Source organism: Gouania willdenowi, chromosome 19 (genome assembly GCF_900634775.1).
Source record: "Gouania willdenowi chromosome 19, fGouWil2.1, whole genome shotgun sequence".
Taxonomy (NCBI): domain Eukaryota; kingdom Metazoa; phylum Chordata; class Actinopteri; order Blenniiformes; family Gobiesocidae; genus Gouania; species Gouania willdenowi.
Genome location: NC_041062.1, coordinates 3,507,466 through 3,527,424, shown reverse-complemented (window position 1 = coordinate 3,527,424; position 19,959 = coordinate 3,507,466). Strand labels below are relative to the sequence as shown.

General features: G+C 36.7%; 1 protein-coding gene across 1 annotated transcript; it reads right to left on the bottom strand.

The window, feature by feature from the left end:
* Nucleotides 1–4,164: 4,164 nt before the first annotated feature.
* LOC114481802 (uncharacterized) lies at nt 4,165–13,883 on the bottom strand. The gene is made up of 17 exons (XM_028476840.1): nt 13,815–13,883; nt 13,541–13,604; nt 13,422–13,448; nt 13,132–13,302; nt 12,845–12,993; nt 12,257–12,352; nt 11,975–12,050; nt 11,741–11,904; nt 11,481–11,648; nt 6,993–7,065; nt 6,891–6,917; nt 6,621–6,791; nt 6,299–6,447; nt 6,114–6,209; nt 5,883–5,961; nt 5,627–5,790; nt 4,165–5,027 (listed from the first exon to the last, which is right to left on the bottom strand). Exons 2-17 carry the CDS (start codon nt 13,602–13,604, stop codon nt 4,845–4,847), a joined length of 1,857 nt encoding a protein of 618 aa, XP_028332641.1. The 5' UTR covers nt 13,815–13,883; the 3' UTR covers nt 4,165–4,844.
* Between the last annotated feature and the right edge of the window lie 6,076 nt (nt 13,884–19,959).

Here is a 19,959-nt window from a genome sequence, read left to right as displayed (position 1 = left end):
CAGGGCGACTATTGTGACAAGTATAGGTTAAAACTAACCTGCCTCACAATAGCCTGAGCCCAGCTCACGTTCCCAAACAGTAAGTAAACAATCCAACGCTTCACAATAAAAGGAAGAACTGATGTCAAGAGAAACAACAACAGAAATATACTGCAGAAGAAGTGATTTTTTACGCTCGTGTATTATTTGTGGTGAAAATAATGGATTACAAGTACTCACGTTACTGTAATTGAGTTGCTTTTATGGGTAGGTTTACTTTTTACTTCATATTTTTAAATCAGTCATTTTACTTGTACTTAAGTACGTTTTAGAAAGAAGTAAAGTAATTCACTACATTTCTCCACCCAATCATTACTGAGTAAATTATTATTATTATTTTTGTTGTTGTAAAATGATGAACGAACATTGTGAAACTATAAAAAATAAAATAACCAAACAACATTCAAATGTATCACTGGTCATTAATGCACGGCGCCAAAACAACATTGAATGGAAGTTATTTTCTCTGCTTCTCAGTTCATAAATGTAGCTCTACTTAGAGACTGAGATTTATTTTTTTATTTTTTATTGAATTCATTGGTGTTATTTAATTTTTTATTTTTTTTTAAACATTTTGACAAACCTTTTATTTCATACAGATGTAAAATAAATTATGTTCCAATTGTGCAAGATTTGGTCTCTTCCTTTTTAAGTTCATACATGAAATGTTTACTTGCAAGATTTATGACCAAAAGTAAATGTGGGGGGTGAAAGTAACTAGTAACTTTAACTTTGAGTACTTTTTACTTGTACTTGAGTATAATTTCAAACAAGTAACAGTACTTCTACTTGAGTAGAATATATCAGTACTCTTTACACCTCTGCTTTTAAACCCTAATGCTGGGATGCCAAAAATAACAATTTTATCATCAATTGAGCTCTAGTTTTTAATATCAGCCCCTGCCGGATCTTCACTTAAAAAAATTATTGAATTTGTAATCAATTTTTGTGTAATTTAGTGGAATTTTGTGAGTTTTTTCCACAATTTGCAATTAAAAATGACTGCATTCCTGTAATAAAATGTGATATCAGTACTTTTTACACCTCTGCCTATTAGAAAGTGAACAATCCAAGGCTTCACAATGAAAGGAAGAACCAATATCAAGAGAAATAACAACAAATTCAAAAGAAACGATTGTTTACGCTGATATCTGTGGAGCGTACCGACCACATTCTCTGTGACCTGCTAAAGTGACCCACACACTCCTTTTTCTAAGAGTATCAGATTACATAAACCCTGAACACTGAAACTGCAGAGTGGGCTGGTCCCGGATATCTCATGAAGTCTCTTACACAATCACTCTATGCCGTTATTAAATGGCTAACACCTACAATCAGGGTTGGGGTCATACCTATCAAGTTTTGGATTTGAAAAAAGGGAAATTTTCTGGTGCCCACTACGAGCCTTCCCACCCGCCCAACCAAGCTCCAGTATCCCTTATATTTTAATATAGGTGGACAAGAAATCTAAAATACCCACTTGTCAACCACTTACTAAATACAATTATGTGATTAGAATCTGGTAGGTTGACCTTTATTAACATTGAAATGCTGTGAACATTCCTACTAGAGCTGGGCGATATGAACCAAAACTCATATCTCAATATATTTTGTCAAAATGGTGATATACGATATAAATCCCAATAATTTTATCAAATAAAGTCTGACCAGAAAGACAATTCTGGGTTAAATTTGCTGATGCAAAATGCCACACAGGCTCATTTATTAACAAACAGCTGCACATCATGTGTCACTCATTAATCATCTAACTGAGCTTTACATGTTGTTCTGAGAAGTAAAAGCAGCGACTCGCCAAAATAAAAAAATTCATACATCTGAAATCTCGATATATCGCCCAGCCCTAATTCCTAAATTATAAAACAGCCTAAATAAAAACATAAATGGGTTTATGAAGCACATGTGTTTATTTAAACATTTTTAAATCAAAGTTAAAGGCACTTTTTTTCTCTACTGATATGATTGAGAGAGAGATTTTTGGTCATGTTGATGATGTCATGTGTTTGTTGATGATTTTACTGATGATTTTAAATGTTCTTATTGATTTTAAACAATTGAATGTTTTATCATGTAAAGCACATTGAGTTGCCTTGAGTATGAAATGCGCTATACAAATAAATTTGCCTTGCCTTGCCTAATATATATACACAAGTCAACACGTTGCAAATTTACTGTTAATTTTACAGTGCTTGTCTTTAAGTTAAACATTTACATTTTATTTCTATTACATATTTTCCATTACATATTTTCTGGTTCTCTGGTATTCACTAATGACTTATTAAACACAGACTTTACATCATTTAACACTTTTTTAAAGCAGGGTATACTGTATTTGTGGCGCTTGTGATTGGCTGGTTTTTCATGGTGACTTACTTGTTCCTTCCGCTGTGGTAGACGTTAAAATCTCAGTTATTAATCTAACAGAACGTGTAACTGTGTCCCATCCTGATGGTCTTTAGGAAGATAAACTCTCTGTCACATTTCACAACCTATTTACACGAGTTCTTTGTTATTTTCGGCGGAACGTCTTCATTCATCATCTCTTTTCTGAGTTGTTTCCGGGTTTGTTGCCGCTGTCGGCACTAATCTCGTGAGAACTGCTACTCAGGCCATTTCAGGTGGCAGTTCTCGCGAGGCTAGTGACGGCGTTCAGTTTAGTATGTCGCTCCTCGTGAGGGTATCGCACAGTTGAAGCAGTGACATGGACTGGCTTACCGTAAACGCTGTAAAATTGATGGACTGTCATGCCCACATCTGTCTAGCCAGCTCCTGGTCCATCACGTCGCCGTCTTTTCTTTATTAAAGCTCTTTTTGCTGAGATTTGCGAGCGTCTCCCCACTTCCGGGTTTTTCTTCTTCGTCTGTTTTAATGGTGACGCTTCAGTCTTCTTCTTCTTCTTCTTCTTCTTCTTCTTCTTCTTCATTATTATTATTTGTCCGTTGCATTTCTGGAAACAAGACCCCGACGTATCGTGTATGAACGTACAGTGTGAGCAGTCAGATCGTATCAGAGTGTCGGACCGTACAGTGTGAGAACATGCATCGTGAGCTGCGCACACTTGGGCTCTGCGTCTGAGTCACACAGTTTGAGCTGGAGCTGAGTGCAACGATTGAAAAAATCGCACAGTGTATCCCAGCCTTTACTGATACAAAAGCAACCAATTGCTTCACTCACAATTATAATTACGCAATAATTGTAAATAATTATGAACTGCGCAATCACAATTATAAATGACCACAGCCCTGTTTGCAATACAACATTTATTTTTCAACATTTTTTGGTCATTTGGCTCATTTATTTGCAAAGATCAGGTTTCGTTTGACACTCTTTTTGCTGGAGACTCACAATTATCCTTCAGTCTGTAGTGAAAGTCAAATAAAACACACACCGTGACAGGTAAAGTGAGTAAGAATGTTTACTTTTATCATGGAACCGCTTAGGGCTGAAGGTTCAGGTGATGTTTTTAGTTTCAAATGAATTAAGCAAATACACTTAGTTTATCATTGGGTAGTAGAGGAGATCAGCCTCACATAAGCAAGTAGTAAAGTAATAATGGTGGGAAAATGTATTTGCTGATGTTCCAAATTCACAAGCTTAATCATCTGCTGTTTTTTTTGTTTGTTTTTTTTACATTTTCTTTTGTCACAACTGCATTCTGAACATTTTCTCTTAATCGCATCTGATGATCTTATCTCACCATTGTCAAGATGAAATTGTCACCTCTGTGTATTTATCAGTTGATGAATAGCAATCATTCTCCAGTGACAGTCCCCTATCCGTGTGTGCTACCTATGCTATAGAACACTGAAACCGACGGTTACTAAAGGTTAGAAAGACAAGGGCAAAGGCAAAATAGTAAAAATGTGTTGTTCTGCCTCAAGCAGAAGTGACAAAAGAGGGTTAGGATTTGGGCTTTGACACATTTCAATGAGACAAATCTTAATTTTGATTTGACAAAAAAGAAACTCAGGCCTTTAAAGCACAATGTGCAAACTTAGATTAATCTTTTTTTCCCTTCTCTCTATGAATGTAAATATTACCTAGTTAATTATTACACAGTTTTTTTTTTTTTTACAACATAGAACATAGGCACTTTGGTCAAGGTAGTTTGATTTAGTACACCAGTGTTTATTCTGTCAATGAAGTGAGAAAAGGTTAAATAATACATGAATGCACTGTTCACTTGTTTTGGACAATCACTGTGAATAAAAACAAACTGGGACATTAAATTTTACTAAATTAAAACTATGTTTTCTATAAAAGCTATTTGTCATGTAAACCAAATAACTTTCACATTAAACTAGGGACGTGTAGCATACAGCAATAAAGTGCACAAGGTTCAGTGTGATGTAAACAATGGAATTTTTAAAACTACCCGTTGTTATTCTTGCACATTCTTTTTGATTTTGATTGCTCCGCTTGACAAAAAAAAAACATATATCGGTGAACACTATCCGCAAACACAGGGACATAACAAACGCAAATCGAATTACAAAATACAGAAGGAAAAGCTACAGGCAGGAAATCAGCATTGTCTGCAGCGACCACAGGGAGACATGCATGCCAAAGTCAAGTCACATTTGAATCTAGTTGAACACCTTCACGCTCAAATCTGGCTGCGGATGCAGAATGTTTCCCACGCTGAGCAACGTGCAGCGATGCATTTTATTAATTAGGAATCTGTATAGCTATAAAAAAAAGTGCATGTCACTCTAGATTATGCATCAAATAATAGTTACAGCCAATCATAATCCAGAACAGACTGGGGATAGAGCAGAAGCATGCGTTTAACTGTTCCCTAGCACGAGGAGAAGGACCACAAGCACTAGTGAGGAGATGGAACTGACAGCTGTGGAGGAGCTGTTGAATGACCTCTGGACAGGAAGTGGAGTTTGGAGCCCTCGGTACACATTGACCATCAACTCAGAACTGCTGTCACCAATGCGGAGCATTGTGCTGAAGCGGTCGATCTGGAAATGATGTTTGCAAGATCATCAGATACAATCCAGCAGTGGAAAAACAACAATCTAACGCTAAAGCAATAGGTGTCATTAAGGCATGTGTGTCAAACTCAAGGCCCCGGGGCCAAATCCAGCCCGCAGAAGACAATAAAAATGACAGAGAAAAAGGGATTTATTGTGTAAATGAAGTACTGTTGTCTAGTACTGATGTACTAAGTCATCCAGAAAATACTTAAGTACATGTAAAAAGTAGTTAAATTAAATAGTACTCAAAATAAAAGTTATTATTTATTATTAGTCTTTTTAAAAAATAAAATAACACCAAATAATTAAATTCAAATGCTGTTTTGGTGCCTTGGATTACGTTTATTCTGTTCATTGCCTTTTTTGTAGTTTCACAATGTTCGTTGATGATTTCAAAACAAAAAATAATAATTTACTCAGTAACGGTTGGGCGTAGAAATGTAACAAATGACTTCTTTTAAAATGTTGTGAAGCACAAGTAAAATGACTGATTTTGTACCTTTAAAAGCAACTCAATTACAGTAACGTGAGTTATCGTAATCCGTTACTTTCACCTTTGCTTATAAAAGATTTCAAAACCTCACCACATCTGAGCTGACTTTGATCGTTGATTTGAAGACAGTCCAAACCACTGCTTCGTTACAGGCAGGTGTGGTCAATGAGCCGTTGTAGCGGTAATACTCGGAGAAATCAACCCCGGGCAGAAGTGAGTTCAGGGAAATCGGATGAGTAATAGCAACTGACTGACCTGGGGGCAGAAACACAAGACCCTGTAGCTTTTGCATCTTCTAATTCACATAAATAAACTGATTGTTCTTCCAAATAAAGGTAACACCTTACCGCCCAGTGTAATATTAGCCAAGTACGAGGTCAAGGTTGCCCAACTGGCTGGGGATTGTGTTGCAGTACCTGGCATGGCCTGAACACACGTTGACAAAGCTTAAAATACAGTTCTCTTTAATTCAGAAAAATGCAATATTTTATTTATTATGTCATCAGAAGATGCACTGAGTAGGCGATTCATACAAAGTGAGAAGTGTGGCGTAAATGTGAGCCAAGAACTTTTCTCACCTCGATAAAAAAACCAAGAGCTGCCAGTCCAGCCGGGTCTTTCACTGCCATACTTGTGTCTCCATTGAAGGAGCTTTTACTGTTCACGATATGCAGCTGAAGACATTTAAAGAAGACACTTTACAAATGTGAAACTGAAAAGCAGAAAGGCAGCATAAGATAATGGGTTCACCAGTGCTTTGTACCTCCATTGGATATCGAACGCCATTCCGAGTGTGTTCAGAGCCGAGGACAGAGGTACGGTTACCCCAATGCAGGTGGAACTGCAGACTATCATAGCTCTCGCCCAGACCGCCTCCAGAAATTGTCACTCCACTGCCAATGGTGACTTTGACTAAATGAAAATAAAAGGAGGACAAAAGTAGCATTAGGTGGATCATGTTGCATGTTGCATTCATGCTCCCTGCTCCACCCTAGGCATATCATTCAACAATTGCAGGGTGAAGAAAGAGTCAAAAACATTCCATGTAGAATAAAATTCTCACGGCGTAAAATCAGACTCCTCACTTGTTCGATTGGTGTTTTCGATCTTCGTCAACACGTTGGTTGCATTGTAGTTGTTCAAGACGAATGCAGTCAAGTTGCTGTTAAATGTCACAGCATCGGTGTTGATGTTGATGGGGGACTGTCGAGTACCATTACAGTACGGAGCGTTATTCGTTGGCCAGGTAGTGTAACCTGGGAATCAAAATAAATTGATAAATGTCTCAGCTTACTAAAGCGGCAGTGGTAAATATGGAAAAACGGTCGTTTGACATGAAAATATGGTGAACTTACCGCAGCTTGGCAAGTGATAGCACCAACCTAAAAAAAGAAGACAGAATCAAAATGATTGCAACTAATATCTTGTAATTTTGGAAACACTGGAAATATACAGACCTGAATCGTCGGCCAAGTCAGCGTTCGGCACCAGAGCACAAAGAAAGAGAGCAGAAACCACAAACCTGTACATCTGTAGAAAACCATCAAAAAAACCCAAAAAATACCATGTAAGTACAAATGGAATGTGCATCTTCAAAAAGAGTTTCAATTATCAACTTTTTCATTTCTTTGCGATTAGACTTCAACAGAGTATTAGTTGCTTAAGAATAAATATGAATAGAAAGAAGATAAAAATGGCACGAAATGGCATCTTTCAGGCAAAAAAATCAACAAGAAATCACATTTCATACAATTTCGTCCAATCAGGTTCCCCAGCTGTAGAATCCAATGAATGTGACTGAAGATGAGCTGGTGCCTCCTCTTCTCGTTTACAGCGGTGCATCCTCATCTTGCATCTTTATATGTACACAGACCATGAATCAGCTGATATGAAACCTCCGCCCTCCATGGAGTTCAAAAGTTTAGAATATCTTTTAGGTCATTGTTTGCTTTGGATTTTTTTTTCTTTCTCATGACATGGAATAACCTGATTTTCTGATGGAGACGAATAAATAAATGAAAAGTGATTTTACAATAATAGCAAGACATGCCAAATCTCTGGCAATGTAAATGAACAGGAAGGAAATTCTAAAATAAACTTTATTTGAGAACCTTTCAGCTTAATTGAATAAACCAACTTTATTAGATTTTTTTTTTTAGAATTATTTTGTTGTTAAATACGCAGATAAAAGATTAAGTTATAGATTAAGTTGGCTTCATTGCCAGTATGCTCATAGTGCAGTCATTTATCTGTTTGGTAAAAATGAGGAAGTTGTGTTTATCTTGATGGCGTTACCATTATGTTGACATACTTGTTAATGAATGCATGTATAAAATCTATTTTTTCCACCCTTAACTAGACATACATATCTGTCCTGGCATCTCTTTGCTGTCACCTGTCAACATTGTGTCGGCAGCTCTTTTGTTTGTCTTGTCTTTCTGGCATCACTTTGTTCCTCTTCAATGACTTCTTCACTGAGATCTTTACAGATGTGTGTACGCTGATAAACACCAAGCCTATAGATTTTTATTTATTTGATTTGATTTTTTAATAGATTTTATCTCTTAAGGATGAGTTTACAAACATTTCTGTTTGTGTAAATTATTTATACAGCCAATTTTAGTTTGTAATTAGACTTCTGACCAAAAAGTATTTAATTTTCAGTTTCAGACCAAATCTGTAGAGAAATTTGTCAACTTAAGTCACTTCTTTATCAAATTGTTGCTTCTGGGATAGATCTTGGTGCCATGAAGGTAGAAAGGGTTGATGAATCAAAGTAGCGTGTTGATTCACCTTTTATTGCTCAATCCCAACAAGCAGATGAATTTGCTTTACAATAAAAGAGTGCTCAGGGAAGAGATGAGTCATTTATGTACTTTAGATTACTCCATTACCCCAATAAAGAAAGCATGGTAATGAGAGGTCAAGTAGCAGGAGAGCATTTAAAGAAAAAGGACAAAGGTTCAGGGGGCTTTAAGTATAAGTCTTTACTTTTTCCTGCAAATCTTAGAGCACGTGTCAAACCCAAGGCCAGGGGGCCAAATCCAGCCCTTTAGAGCATCTATTTTGGCCCGCCGGAGAAAGTAAAAGTGACAAAGAAATATATATCATTGTGTAAATTCATTTTCAAATTACTTCAACTCAAGATATCCATGCCCCTCAAAATACACATGAATACAAATTTACAACGCTTATATCACATGATGGCAGGCATTTCTTATTCACAAATTGATGAAAAAAGCCTCAAATTTATCAAAATCCTTCACATTTTCTCAAATTATTCCACTAAATTAAATAACATATGTTCATAATATCAAGTAAATTTAAGTTTACGGTTACTTAATGCTGCAGTTTGTAAGTTTTTTTTTTTTTTTTTTGGTAAAAAAAATCCACAATCATCTTATTGTATTGTATTGTAAATTGTAATCCAAAGGTTTCTGAGTGGACGGTGAATCTTCTTCTCCTGGCTCTGTAAATGAGCTTTAGATATACTGAACTAAAATGAAGTTGACACCCCTGCCTTAGAGGTAGAAATGTATGCCAACGTTAAGGACCAACGTGCAGCTATTTTTGAAGCTGAATCAGTACATATGCATGCACTGGTGTCATTAGGTAAAACCTGGATGTTGCTTTGCTGCATCCAGACTACACTTTCTTCTTTTGTACATTTTTCAGCAGACCTTCGATACAGAGTATATTGTAACCCTTAGAGAAAGATGTTGCCACGTAGTGCACATCCTTGTTAATATCATGATTCAGCATAATACATGTAGTTAATGAATCAACTTACGACATTAGAAATGATCATTACTTGTACTTTTCCATCAATCCAATAATAGAGATTACATAAGGTGTTTGTGTTAAGACTGATCATAAAAGGTTAATAAGTGATTGTGCATGACATATCATTATGATGTGTTATGCATATAATTTCCTTAACACACACTAACAGCTGTATATTTTTTTCGGTTTTGATGTGCTTTCAGTTCAATTAATGCAACAGTCTTATTTCTGCTTCTCAGAAAGTAAAACTATCATGAGTTACAGCTGAGACTGTGTGTTATTTAAAGGGGAAGTGAAACACTTTTTCCAAGGTTATGTATTTTGATTAATTGGTAATAGATGTTTTGTTGTTAGTTTTGTGTTTTTATGTAAATTGAGCTCTTGACCTCTTAAATTAAAAATCTAAATTGCCGTCAAAACAGCAGATTTTGGCCAATCTTTTGCATTTTTCAAAGAGCTTGTATTCAGAATGGGATAATGTCAGGTTTTTTTAGTCAAATTGTAATCAAATCAATTTGGGATGTCCTTAAAGTTGTTACAGAAAAAAACTCTGCAGGGCACGTACTACCGCAATACAAACATATTGTGCAAAGATAATCATTGATGATATTTACAATACTTGTTTGCATGAACTCAAACAAATAATTTGAGTTCATGCAGACAAGTTGTTCACTGGTATCACTCCGTTTTTTTACAACCGCATAGTGCTGTACAACGTAGCTGAGTTTTCCGACATTTGCATCATAAGGTTCTGCACAATCGTTGGCATAAGCATGAAATCATCTCTAAGCTAACCATGTCCATAAGCAGTTTTAAACTGTGCATTTGAGCATGAAGGACTTGAAATCTAGCTTGGAACATGGACATTTGCAATCAGCACATCAACCAACATGTTCTCTGCTTTTACACTAATTTTCCGCTAACCACTAGTTTCAGCAATCTTTTTGAGAATTGGGCCTAGTTTATACGCCAGAGCATTGCCTACAGAGAGTAGCAACTGGATATCAAAGGGGCCGCTAAGACGGGGAAAACCTGTTGTACCATGGCAGCTGTCCTCATCCGGTTTGTCAACAGAAAACATATTATAGCTGCTTAAACAGGGAAGGAGCCTAAAGACTCCAACATTTTATTAAATGAGCACTAGGCAGAAGCTTGTTGTTTATTGTTTTTTTTTTTTGTTTGCAAGATTACATTTAAAGTCCTTCTCAGATTTTGACCAAATTTAACCAAAGATAGGCCTTACACTATGAAAGATTCCATTACATTTTGGAGGGAATCTTAAAAAAAAAAAAAAATCCCTATCTTTCACTATTGGCAAAATTTCAAACACTCATATCTCAGATCTTCATTAAATTTGTCTCAGTCATGTCTGATTGGTTCATCAATTCCCCCTTAGAGTTACATCTAGACCGGGTTATGCATTTAATGACAATTTTGGGGGGGAATTGGCAGTGCCCATACTGTATATGTAGACCTACTGTATGGTTATTAATGGATATTAAAATGCCTTTGAAATGTGAATGGTCATGGTCTCACCGATACCAGAGATTTGCGCTCTCTGAGTGCCCTTGTTCTGTAATTGCTCCGATACACTTGAATGCAACACCCTGTAAAACATGGTGTACAATAATGAATGTTGAAGTACGAAATTGTCCAAAACCTGCAAGAAGATTCCTAAACTAGTAGTAATATTGAAAATGTAAGTTCCACCATTGCATGCAGATGCATTTGCTCAAGAATCAATGACGGCTCAGGAAAGGATTTGGTCATTAATGAACTTTATTTTAGAAAAATAACAATGCTCAATTGATTTTACAATCCTTCATTACACAAATATATAAAGAAACCACAGACTTTGTGCTGAACTTGCAACAGTGCAGTTTTGGAACACAGAAGACAAACGTAAAGCTTTAAGTAAAATTCTTTACCCTTTCCTGTAAATGTTAGAGGTAGAAACATATGCCAACATTAAGGCTTGACTTAATGCAAAGTCACACAGCCAGTCAGCAAGCATGCATTCAAAATGATTTTACCAGATGCGATCGAGATTTCCCACAATAGAAAGAAGGCGATCTTTTCCACACTTGTACAAATATTTATCATGTTGCATGTTGCCCAAGAGACAGCAACTCTAAATCCTGCTTTCATCTCTTCCCCAGGGCGAGGCAGAGTGCTGCCAGACACAGAGAGAGACCAGTAGCTTTGATGGAACTGCTGCCTGACTTTGTTGCCTGAACTGGTAGCGCCACTGGCTGAACTGCTCTCCAAACATTGACCATCAGTGGGGTGGACGTGTTTCCAACGTGGACAGACGTGCTGAAGAGTTTCAGCTGCCAAAGGAATTGTGAGATGATTAACTTAATGCAGGGGCTGCCAGCATTTTTTTTTTTTTTTTTTTGGGTTAGTATATTTAAAATCTTACCAAGTTTTCACTGATTTGTATGGGTTCCTTGAACACAGTCCAGACCACAGCCTCTTGACATGAAGGGGTGGTCAGTGAACCGTTGTAGCGGTAATAGCTAGAACGATTAACGCCAGCCAGTAGGGAGTCAAGTGAAATTTGATGAGTTATCGTTGCAGACTGACCTGCAGACAGAAACATTTATTCAGAATTGCCCTTGACACAGAAAACTTTAGTAGATAAAGAAAAACTTACCCATCTCGGTAATATTGGACAGATAGGAAGTCAAATCCTTCCAGCTTGCTGGGCTGTCTGTAGTTCCCGGTTCGACCTGTAAAATCATTTCAAAGAGAAAATATTACTTTTAGTGCAACTTCAAGCTTTTTGTAATCTAGCTGATTTTAGAATGCATATGAAAACTACTTTACACTCTATTGACCTTTAATATTCAGATCTACAATACTTATCAGAATGCAAACATATCTATTGATTTAGATCAATACTTCAAGTTTGTGGAAAGCACACCGCTTTACTCACCTTAATTAAAAAACCCAGCGCTGCAAGCCCAGATGAGTCCTGGACTGCAAGAGTCGTGTCTCCATTGTAGGAGCTTTTAGCGTTTACAATGTGTAGCTGGAGAGAGCGAAAAAAGCAAATATTCATGTTTAGGTTATTAAACACATACTCTCAATCTCAATTGATACAAAGTCAATTCTTAAGACATTTTAATGAGATCACCTTCAGCCACCGTCGGTCTACAACACTGGTTCTCAATATATATATATATATAACTATAGTGCGTAATGATGGAATGAGTGAGTGTTAACAGTCATTTTAAAGAATTGAATATTGTAAATAAGTGGAATACTGGCCTTTGTATTTTCAGTTCATGTTTTAATCATGATTATTATTGTTATTAAAACCTCATACTTTTATTTATTAATTTTCCTCTCTGTCATTCTCTCTCTCTCTCTCAGAATCAGAATCAGAATCAGAATCATCTTTATTGGCCAAGTGTATGTTGTACACACGAGGAATTTGACTCGGTCAACTCGCTCTCTCTCTCTCTCTCTCTCTCTCTCTCTCTCTTCCTCTCTCTCCCTTTTATGCTAAATATTCATATACCTCCATGGGATATTGAACACCATTGAGCGTGTGTTCTGATCCAGCTTCGGTGGTACCGTTGCCCCAGTGCAAGTGGAACTGCAGGCTGTCATAGCTCTCCCCCAGGCCTCCTCCAGAAATGCCAACACCACTAGCAAAGGAAACTTTAACTGGAAAAGAAAGAAGGAGTGAGAAATCTCTCAAAATACCATTTAAACAATGAATCCAGTTAACTCCTAACATGCACTATATCCAAGGATTGATGAGAATCTCACTAAATTTCAGTCTGTATATCATCCCATGCTCACCTGTCCGGCCGGTGTTTTCAATCTTTGTTAACACGCCGGTGTTGTTGTAGTTTGTAAAAGTGAAATCCGTTAGGTTTTCATTGATTGTGACGTTTGACGAGTTGATGTCAATGGGGGACTGTCGGGTTCCGTTGCAGTGAGGAGCAAAATTTATTGGCCAGGTCGTGTCATCTAAACCAAAACAAAGATGTTTTTTTTTAGAATTGATGCAATAAAACTCATAATAGGGAACTAAACCAAAGGTATTGAACATGGATTAACACTTTAAAAACAAGGAATGAGACACTTACTGCATTCTCCGATGTGATAACACCAACCTGAAGGAGAGGGAAAAAAATGGATACAGTGTATTAATTGGAATGTACATCCCTGCTGATTTGTTGCTTAAAATGTCAGATTACACACTGACCGATTGCATTGGCGCTTTCCGCAGGGACACACAGGAGAAGAACGGATGCAACAAACCACAACATCTGAAACAAAAGCAAAATTCATTTAAACTAACCCAAATATATATAATGAAAAAAACTGTTAAAAATGTAGAACAACTAAGAAGCAAAAATTTAATTACAAAATGGTTTTACTAACTTAAATTTAAACATGCAATTTTTTGAATCAAATAATGCATAGGTGTATTAGTGGCCTGGAAACAGTTAGACCGAATAGCGGACAGATCAGCTTACCTCTGCAACCTGTAGATCCACTCATGCTCAGTAACACATGCAACCTGCTTTATATTCAGACAGCTCATTGATCAGCCAAGCTCAACCCGCCTCTACTCAGCTAATGCATACGCCTATAGCCCACTGACTTGTTACATGTCCCTGGGCATTTTTTTTTTAACACTATGTAACCTGAACACCAAACTCAGGGTGCAGAAATGAGCAACTGAGTACCAGTAAACACACTTCTTCCTTTTTCATCATATCTACTGTAGAATTTTTTTTACATACATTTACAGAATTATTATTGTGAGAAAAAGTGAAAAGAATACAGAACTTTTCATGTTCACTGTTAGAGTGCGTAAATTTCTCGATGCACGATGCTTTTTAAAACTACTTCCACACTGTAAACCCGAATAAGTTACCAGAACTCAAAAAATTGAGGCGATCGATTGTCTCAATTCTTTTTTTAAGTTGAATAACTTAAAAGTCAAAATTTTCCAGAACTTAAAAGGTTGGATGACTGTAAATTAAAGTGCTATATAAATTAAGTTTATTTTGAAATAATCACTATTTGAAACAACAGAAATAACAGGACTTTATCATTCTTAGCATGGAATTACTTCATTCTATTAAGTTATGCTTACTAAACAAATATTAGTTAAAGTAACTCAAAAAGGAAGAACATGTTACACCAACTACTACAAATTACTTTATATATTTAATTACTTTGAACGTTCGGGTTTACAGTGCAGTTTAGGGGTCACTTTGCTAATGCAAATGGTAAATGGACTTGATTTATATTGCGCTTTATCACCACACTGAAGCAGTCTCAAAGCGCTTACATAACAGCTCATTCACCCAATCACTCTCACATTCACACACCAGTGGGATGGACTGCCATGCAAGGCGCTAGTCAACCACTGGGAGCAGCTCAGGGTTCAGTGTTTTGCCCAAGGACACTTCGACACAGTCAGGTACTGGGATCAAACCCCCAACCTCTCGATCAGAAGACGACCCTCTACCACCTGAGCCACGGTCGCCCACGGTCGCCCAATGTACTAATGTAAACCGGTTTCTATTCACAGCGCACCTATTAAGAAGGGTGTAAGTATTTTGCCTCGAGCATCAGGAAGTGAGCAAGCGTTTACCATAACAGCCAGGTTTTTTTTTTTTTTTTTCTATAACTCAAACACTGTAAACACCACCCTGCTTTTGATTTGAGGGTTTGACAGGTATTTGGCCTGCAGGCATTGCATGACAATTTCTTACTGACCTAAGTTAACACTGTCAAGAGAGAGAAACTCAGTGATAGACTATACACTAACAGACAGGGGGAAAAAATGCAATTTATCACAGGAAGGGCCCTTAAACCAAGGAGTTGTTCTGAAACTGCAAGGTGTGTTCAAGTGGAACTCAATGTAGTATACTGTATTCATCAACGGCTGATAAAAAGAGTTTAAACCCACAAACCACTTGTTCACTACGAGAGAAAAAAAGGAAAATACAAAATGTATAGTCCAAAACCTTGGTGTTCTGATTGACTCAGATCTTACATTCAGCAGTCAGATCAAATCTATCACAAAAACAGCTTCTACCACCTAAAGAACATCTCCAGAGTGAAAGGTTTAATGACTCAGAAAGATCAAGAGAAACTGGTCCATGCTTTTATCTCCTGCAGACTGGACTATTGTAATGGTCTTCTGACAGGAATCCCCCAAAAGAGCATCAAACATCTACAGCTGGTTCAGAACGCTGCTTCTCAGGTCTGAACCAGAGCAAAGAGGTCAGAGCACATTACTCCAGTTTTAAAGTCTTTACACTGGCTCCCAGTCAGCCTCAGAATAGACGATAACGTTCTGCTGCTGGTGTATAAATCTGTGAATGGGTTTGGTCCAGAATACATCAGTGAGATGTTTGTCAGGTATGAACCCAGCAGGTCTCACAGATCTACGGACACAGGTCAGATAGTAGAGCCCAGAGCTCACAGTAAACATGGTGATGCTGTGTTTAGTTGTTATGCTGCAAAGAAGTGGAACAAACTGCTGCAGAGCTGAAGTCAGCATCACGTGAACATTTTTAAATCAAAGTTAAAGGCACTTTTTTTCTCTACTGCTTATGATTGAGAGAGAGATTTATGGTCATGTTGTTGATGTCATGTATTTGTTGATGATTTTAATTGATTTTACTGATGATTTTGATTTTAAACAATTGAATGTTTTATCATGTAAAGCACATTGAGTGGCCCTGTGTATGAAATGTGCTTTAAAATAAATTTGCCTTGCCTTGCCTATAGATCCTTTGCTGACAGTGCAACTCTTCACTCAAGGAATGTGAGTAGGTCGGATTCAAGAGGAACCATAAATTATAAGATAAAGTGGATGGGAACAGAAAGACCGGTTTGACTGGTAAAAGCAGACCAGACCCCTGAGGCATGGTTACAACATGTACTGCAATCTTTTCACGACAAATCTGCATGTTTTTATTATGCAAAAAAATAATTATAAATTGCCAGCCCTCACTAAGCATACTGTTTTTTTTTTTTTTTTTTAAATAAAGTCTCAATCTTTCTAACAATGGCAATCACAAATGTGTACTCACCTAGTTTTGTGTATAAAACCCCAAAAACAAACAGCAAGCATTAGTTTTACTTAAGGGTGATGGTGGGAGGTCTTTGTCACAAATTCTCAAGTAATACCATAAGTCTAAGTATCTATTTTTTCTACAATCAAAGAATTTTGTAATTTGTAGCCTGTAAGGACAAAAAAGGAGTATCAAAGTACTCCTGAAAGTTGCTGAATTCAGTGCATAGGTTTACTTTATTTTTGTGTTTATGTTTTGTGTTTTATACACATAAAAAACAAGAAAAATAACTACTTTACAAGACCAACTGTCATATTACATGTTGATTAGATAAATCGTCTTCTCTATTTTTCTCATTGAAAAACACACACACACATACACATTTTAACTAAGAGCAAGACTAAACATTAAATCCAAGGGGAGAAAAATAAAAATCTACAAAAGATCTGTGTGTTTGTGTATGTGCGTGTGTGTGTGTGTGTGTGTGTATTTGCTCAAGATCCAGTGTCATTAACAGCTACGAATATTTAAACAGCTGAAACTGAATATCAAAGAAAAATGAAACAATGCATTTTTATTGGTCGTCTGGTTATTACATGTGCCTATAATTTGTATCATATGTCATTTCCATTAAGACTTGAGTGTGATCTCTGCCGACCTAATTCATTCATGCAAACAGTGGAAGGCTTGTTAGGATGGTAAGGAGGGCAACAGGGTTAGACAGTGGATGCTATACAATAGTAACTGGAACAATAGTTGTCATTCTGAACAGGATGACAGTTAGTCACAAGGCAAACACCATCACACTTTGGCTCATCCTACTGGAAATTAACTATAAGCTTACATTTGTGACTCACCGAGAGAACATGCAAACTCTGCACAGAAAGGTTACAGATGTCAAATATGGAAATCAAAACAATCATTTTGTGTTTCTGTTATCCAAATTGTATGAATTTTTGTTGGTTTGTTTCTGTATTTACTGTTTTCCATTACCATTTTTCTGTTCCTTCCATTCCTAGTATAGCTTGAATTGCAATAATCAGAATATTTGCATTTCCTGAAGAAAATGCAAGTGAGGATGCAGGTGCTGGCATGCATCGCACTGCATTAGCATTAGCATTAACCTATTAACATAAGCATTGGCTCTCATTAGCATTAACTAGCATTAACATTAACTAACATAGGCCTAACATTAACATTTGTGTTTGCATATACTTAACATAGCATTAACTTAACATTAACTGGCATTAGCATTAACCTAGCATTGACCGTACATTAGCATTAGCCTAATATTAACATTGACCAGCATTAGCTTTAGCCTAACATTAGCATTAGCCTAGCTTTAGCATTAACTTAGCATTACCCTAGCATTAGCATTAAGCTAACGTTAACATTAACCTAGCATTAGCATTTACCTTGCATTAGCATTAACTGAATAGTAATGCAATGGTTTAAGTTCCACTTGGAGGAACGAAGTTAAGCATTGGAAACTTTGAATCTGACAGATTACCAATGTCCTGTGGGGTTCCTCAGGGATCTGTTCTTGGACCCCTTTTGTTTAGCCTTTATATGCTTCCTTTAGGACAAATTTTTCAGAACTGTAAGGTTGATTATCAAAGCTACGCAGATGACACACAACTATATCTATCACTGAACCCTGATGACTATGGTCCCATAGAGGTGTTGTGTGACTGCATAGAAAAAGAAAACTGTGCTAGGTGCTAGGTCTAGCTTAGGTTAAAGTTTTGGCAAAATCCATTTAGTACGTTTGACGAACAGACAAACAAATACATGAAAGCGCTCGTGCAGCGCAGACTTTCGAAAACGTCCAATTTCATTCTTAGCTCTTTCCATCACTGACACTCGATTTTTCAGACATTTTGAGAAAATACAAATCTCTTACAATTTCATATTAAAAGCCATATAATAGGTTCATCCAACGTTTCACACACGTGTAAATGACATATACTATTCTAATCATGATGTTAAACCACTAATTGTGTGTGAAATATTGACTAAGTATGCTGTCATATTTTAAATGTATCTAAGGTCTTCAACTACCAAATAAAAATGGTCTTGACAGATATATTGACAAAAAAAACGCAAAATGGGGTTTTCCATGTCAAAATCGGCAAACTTCAACCTGCTGTCAAATCCACATTCTGGATCGGATCCGTACGAAACTTGACATTTTGATAGAGGTCACAACCCGACATCGATCCACCAACTTTGAATGAAATCAAAACTTATTTAAACTGTTTAGGAATTTTTGAAAGTCGTAAATGGACTTTCCAATGTTAATTCCCAAAAATCGCTGACTCAGCAATCTGGATGGGATCCAGTTCCTGTTTGGTCAGATGTTTCATGTCATAGCCTTACATGATCCTGCAAAATATTGATCTTGAACCTACTTCCACCAACATTGAATGGTCTCATCTGTGCCCAAAAAAACAATTAACAGGAAAAATGTTAAGTGGATTTGTCAAAAATTGAGAACACTATCATGTACACAAACATGGCAAGCAATATACTTTCATAAACCATTTTTGAAAGTAACAAATGAATAAAGAAAGCAGTCAGAAAGCGTAGTCAGTCCCATATGGCATTTTTGAGCTAGACTCTTCACAAACAAACAAAAATGTATGAATTAATTAATTAAATCCTCCTGTGCAAATCTTAATGTAATACTATTTTTGCCACAAAATTCTTAGATTTGTGTTGTCGTGTCAACCTAAGATGACAAATGCATAAATGGGAAAAAATAGAAGTGAAGTAAACATGGGTGTTACGGGATAGTTTAGGAAACTAAGTTTGCCACATGTGCATCAAACAATCTTTTGTTATTTCTTAAACGCAGGTGTGGTCCAACTTTTTTTAATTCAGGCCTGGAGTTGCTTGTGTGGTTTGGCTTGTTTTTCGCATGCAGCTGGTATCTGCATAAATGCCAATGCCTTAGCCTTGCCAACAGGTATGATTAAATCTTTTATCATTTTATTTATTTCCTACAAAACATGGTTCAATAGACTTGTTGGATCATAAGAATTGAACACATGTTTTGCTCTCTTACTGCTTTAATTTAGGTCGCCTGAAGGTATTATTAAAAAAACACCAATAAAATCATACGACTGCTTCCGGTGTTTCTTTGGCAGACAAGGAGAACAAAGTTACTTGACACCATTTTAGTTGTAGTTATCTCCCTGTAATATCACATTAAATCTTGTCTGCAGTCATGTCTTTCCGTGTTAAGCCCAAACATAAACATCCACCATTGTTTTGCCACAGTTTTCAGTCTGTGAAAACACAAGAAATGTGTTGGGAACACACTCGGTCAGTGTTTTTGGAGGCAAACACAAGAAATTAGGTCAAAACACATCTATGCATGCGTCTGCAGGACTCCACATCCCACAATGCAAAGTGCAAAGCAAATGGAATCTTAACAGTAAAAATGTACATAAACTTTTCAGCTGCAGTTTCAACCTTACATTTTTATTTTCCTGATTAAATAAAGTATAATTTCTTGATCTACGTGAACTATACTATGTCTCTGTTGGAAATCACATACTAATGTGCTACTCACTCAAAG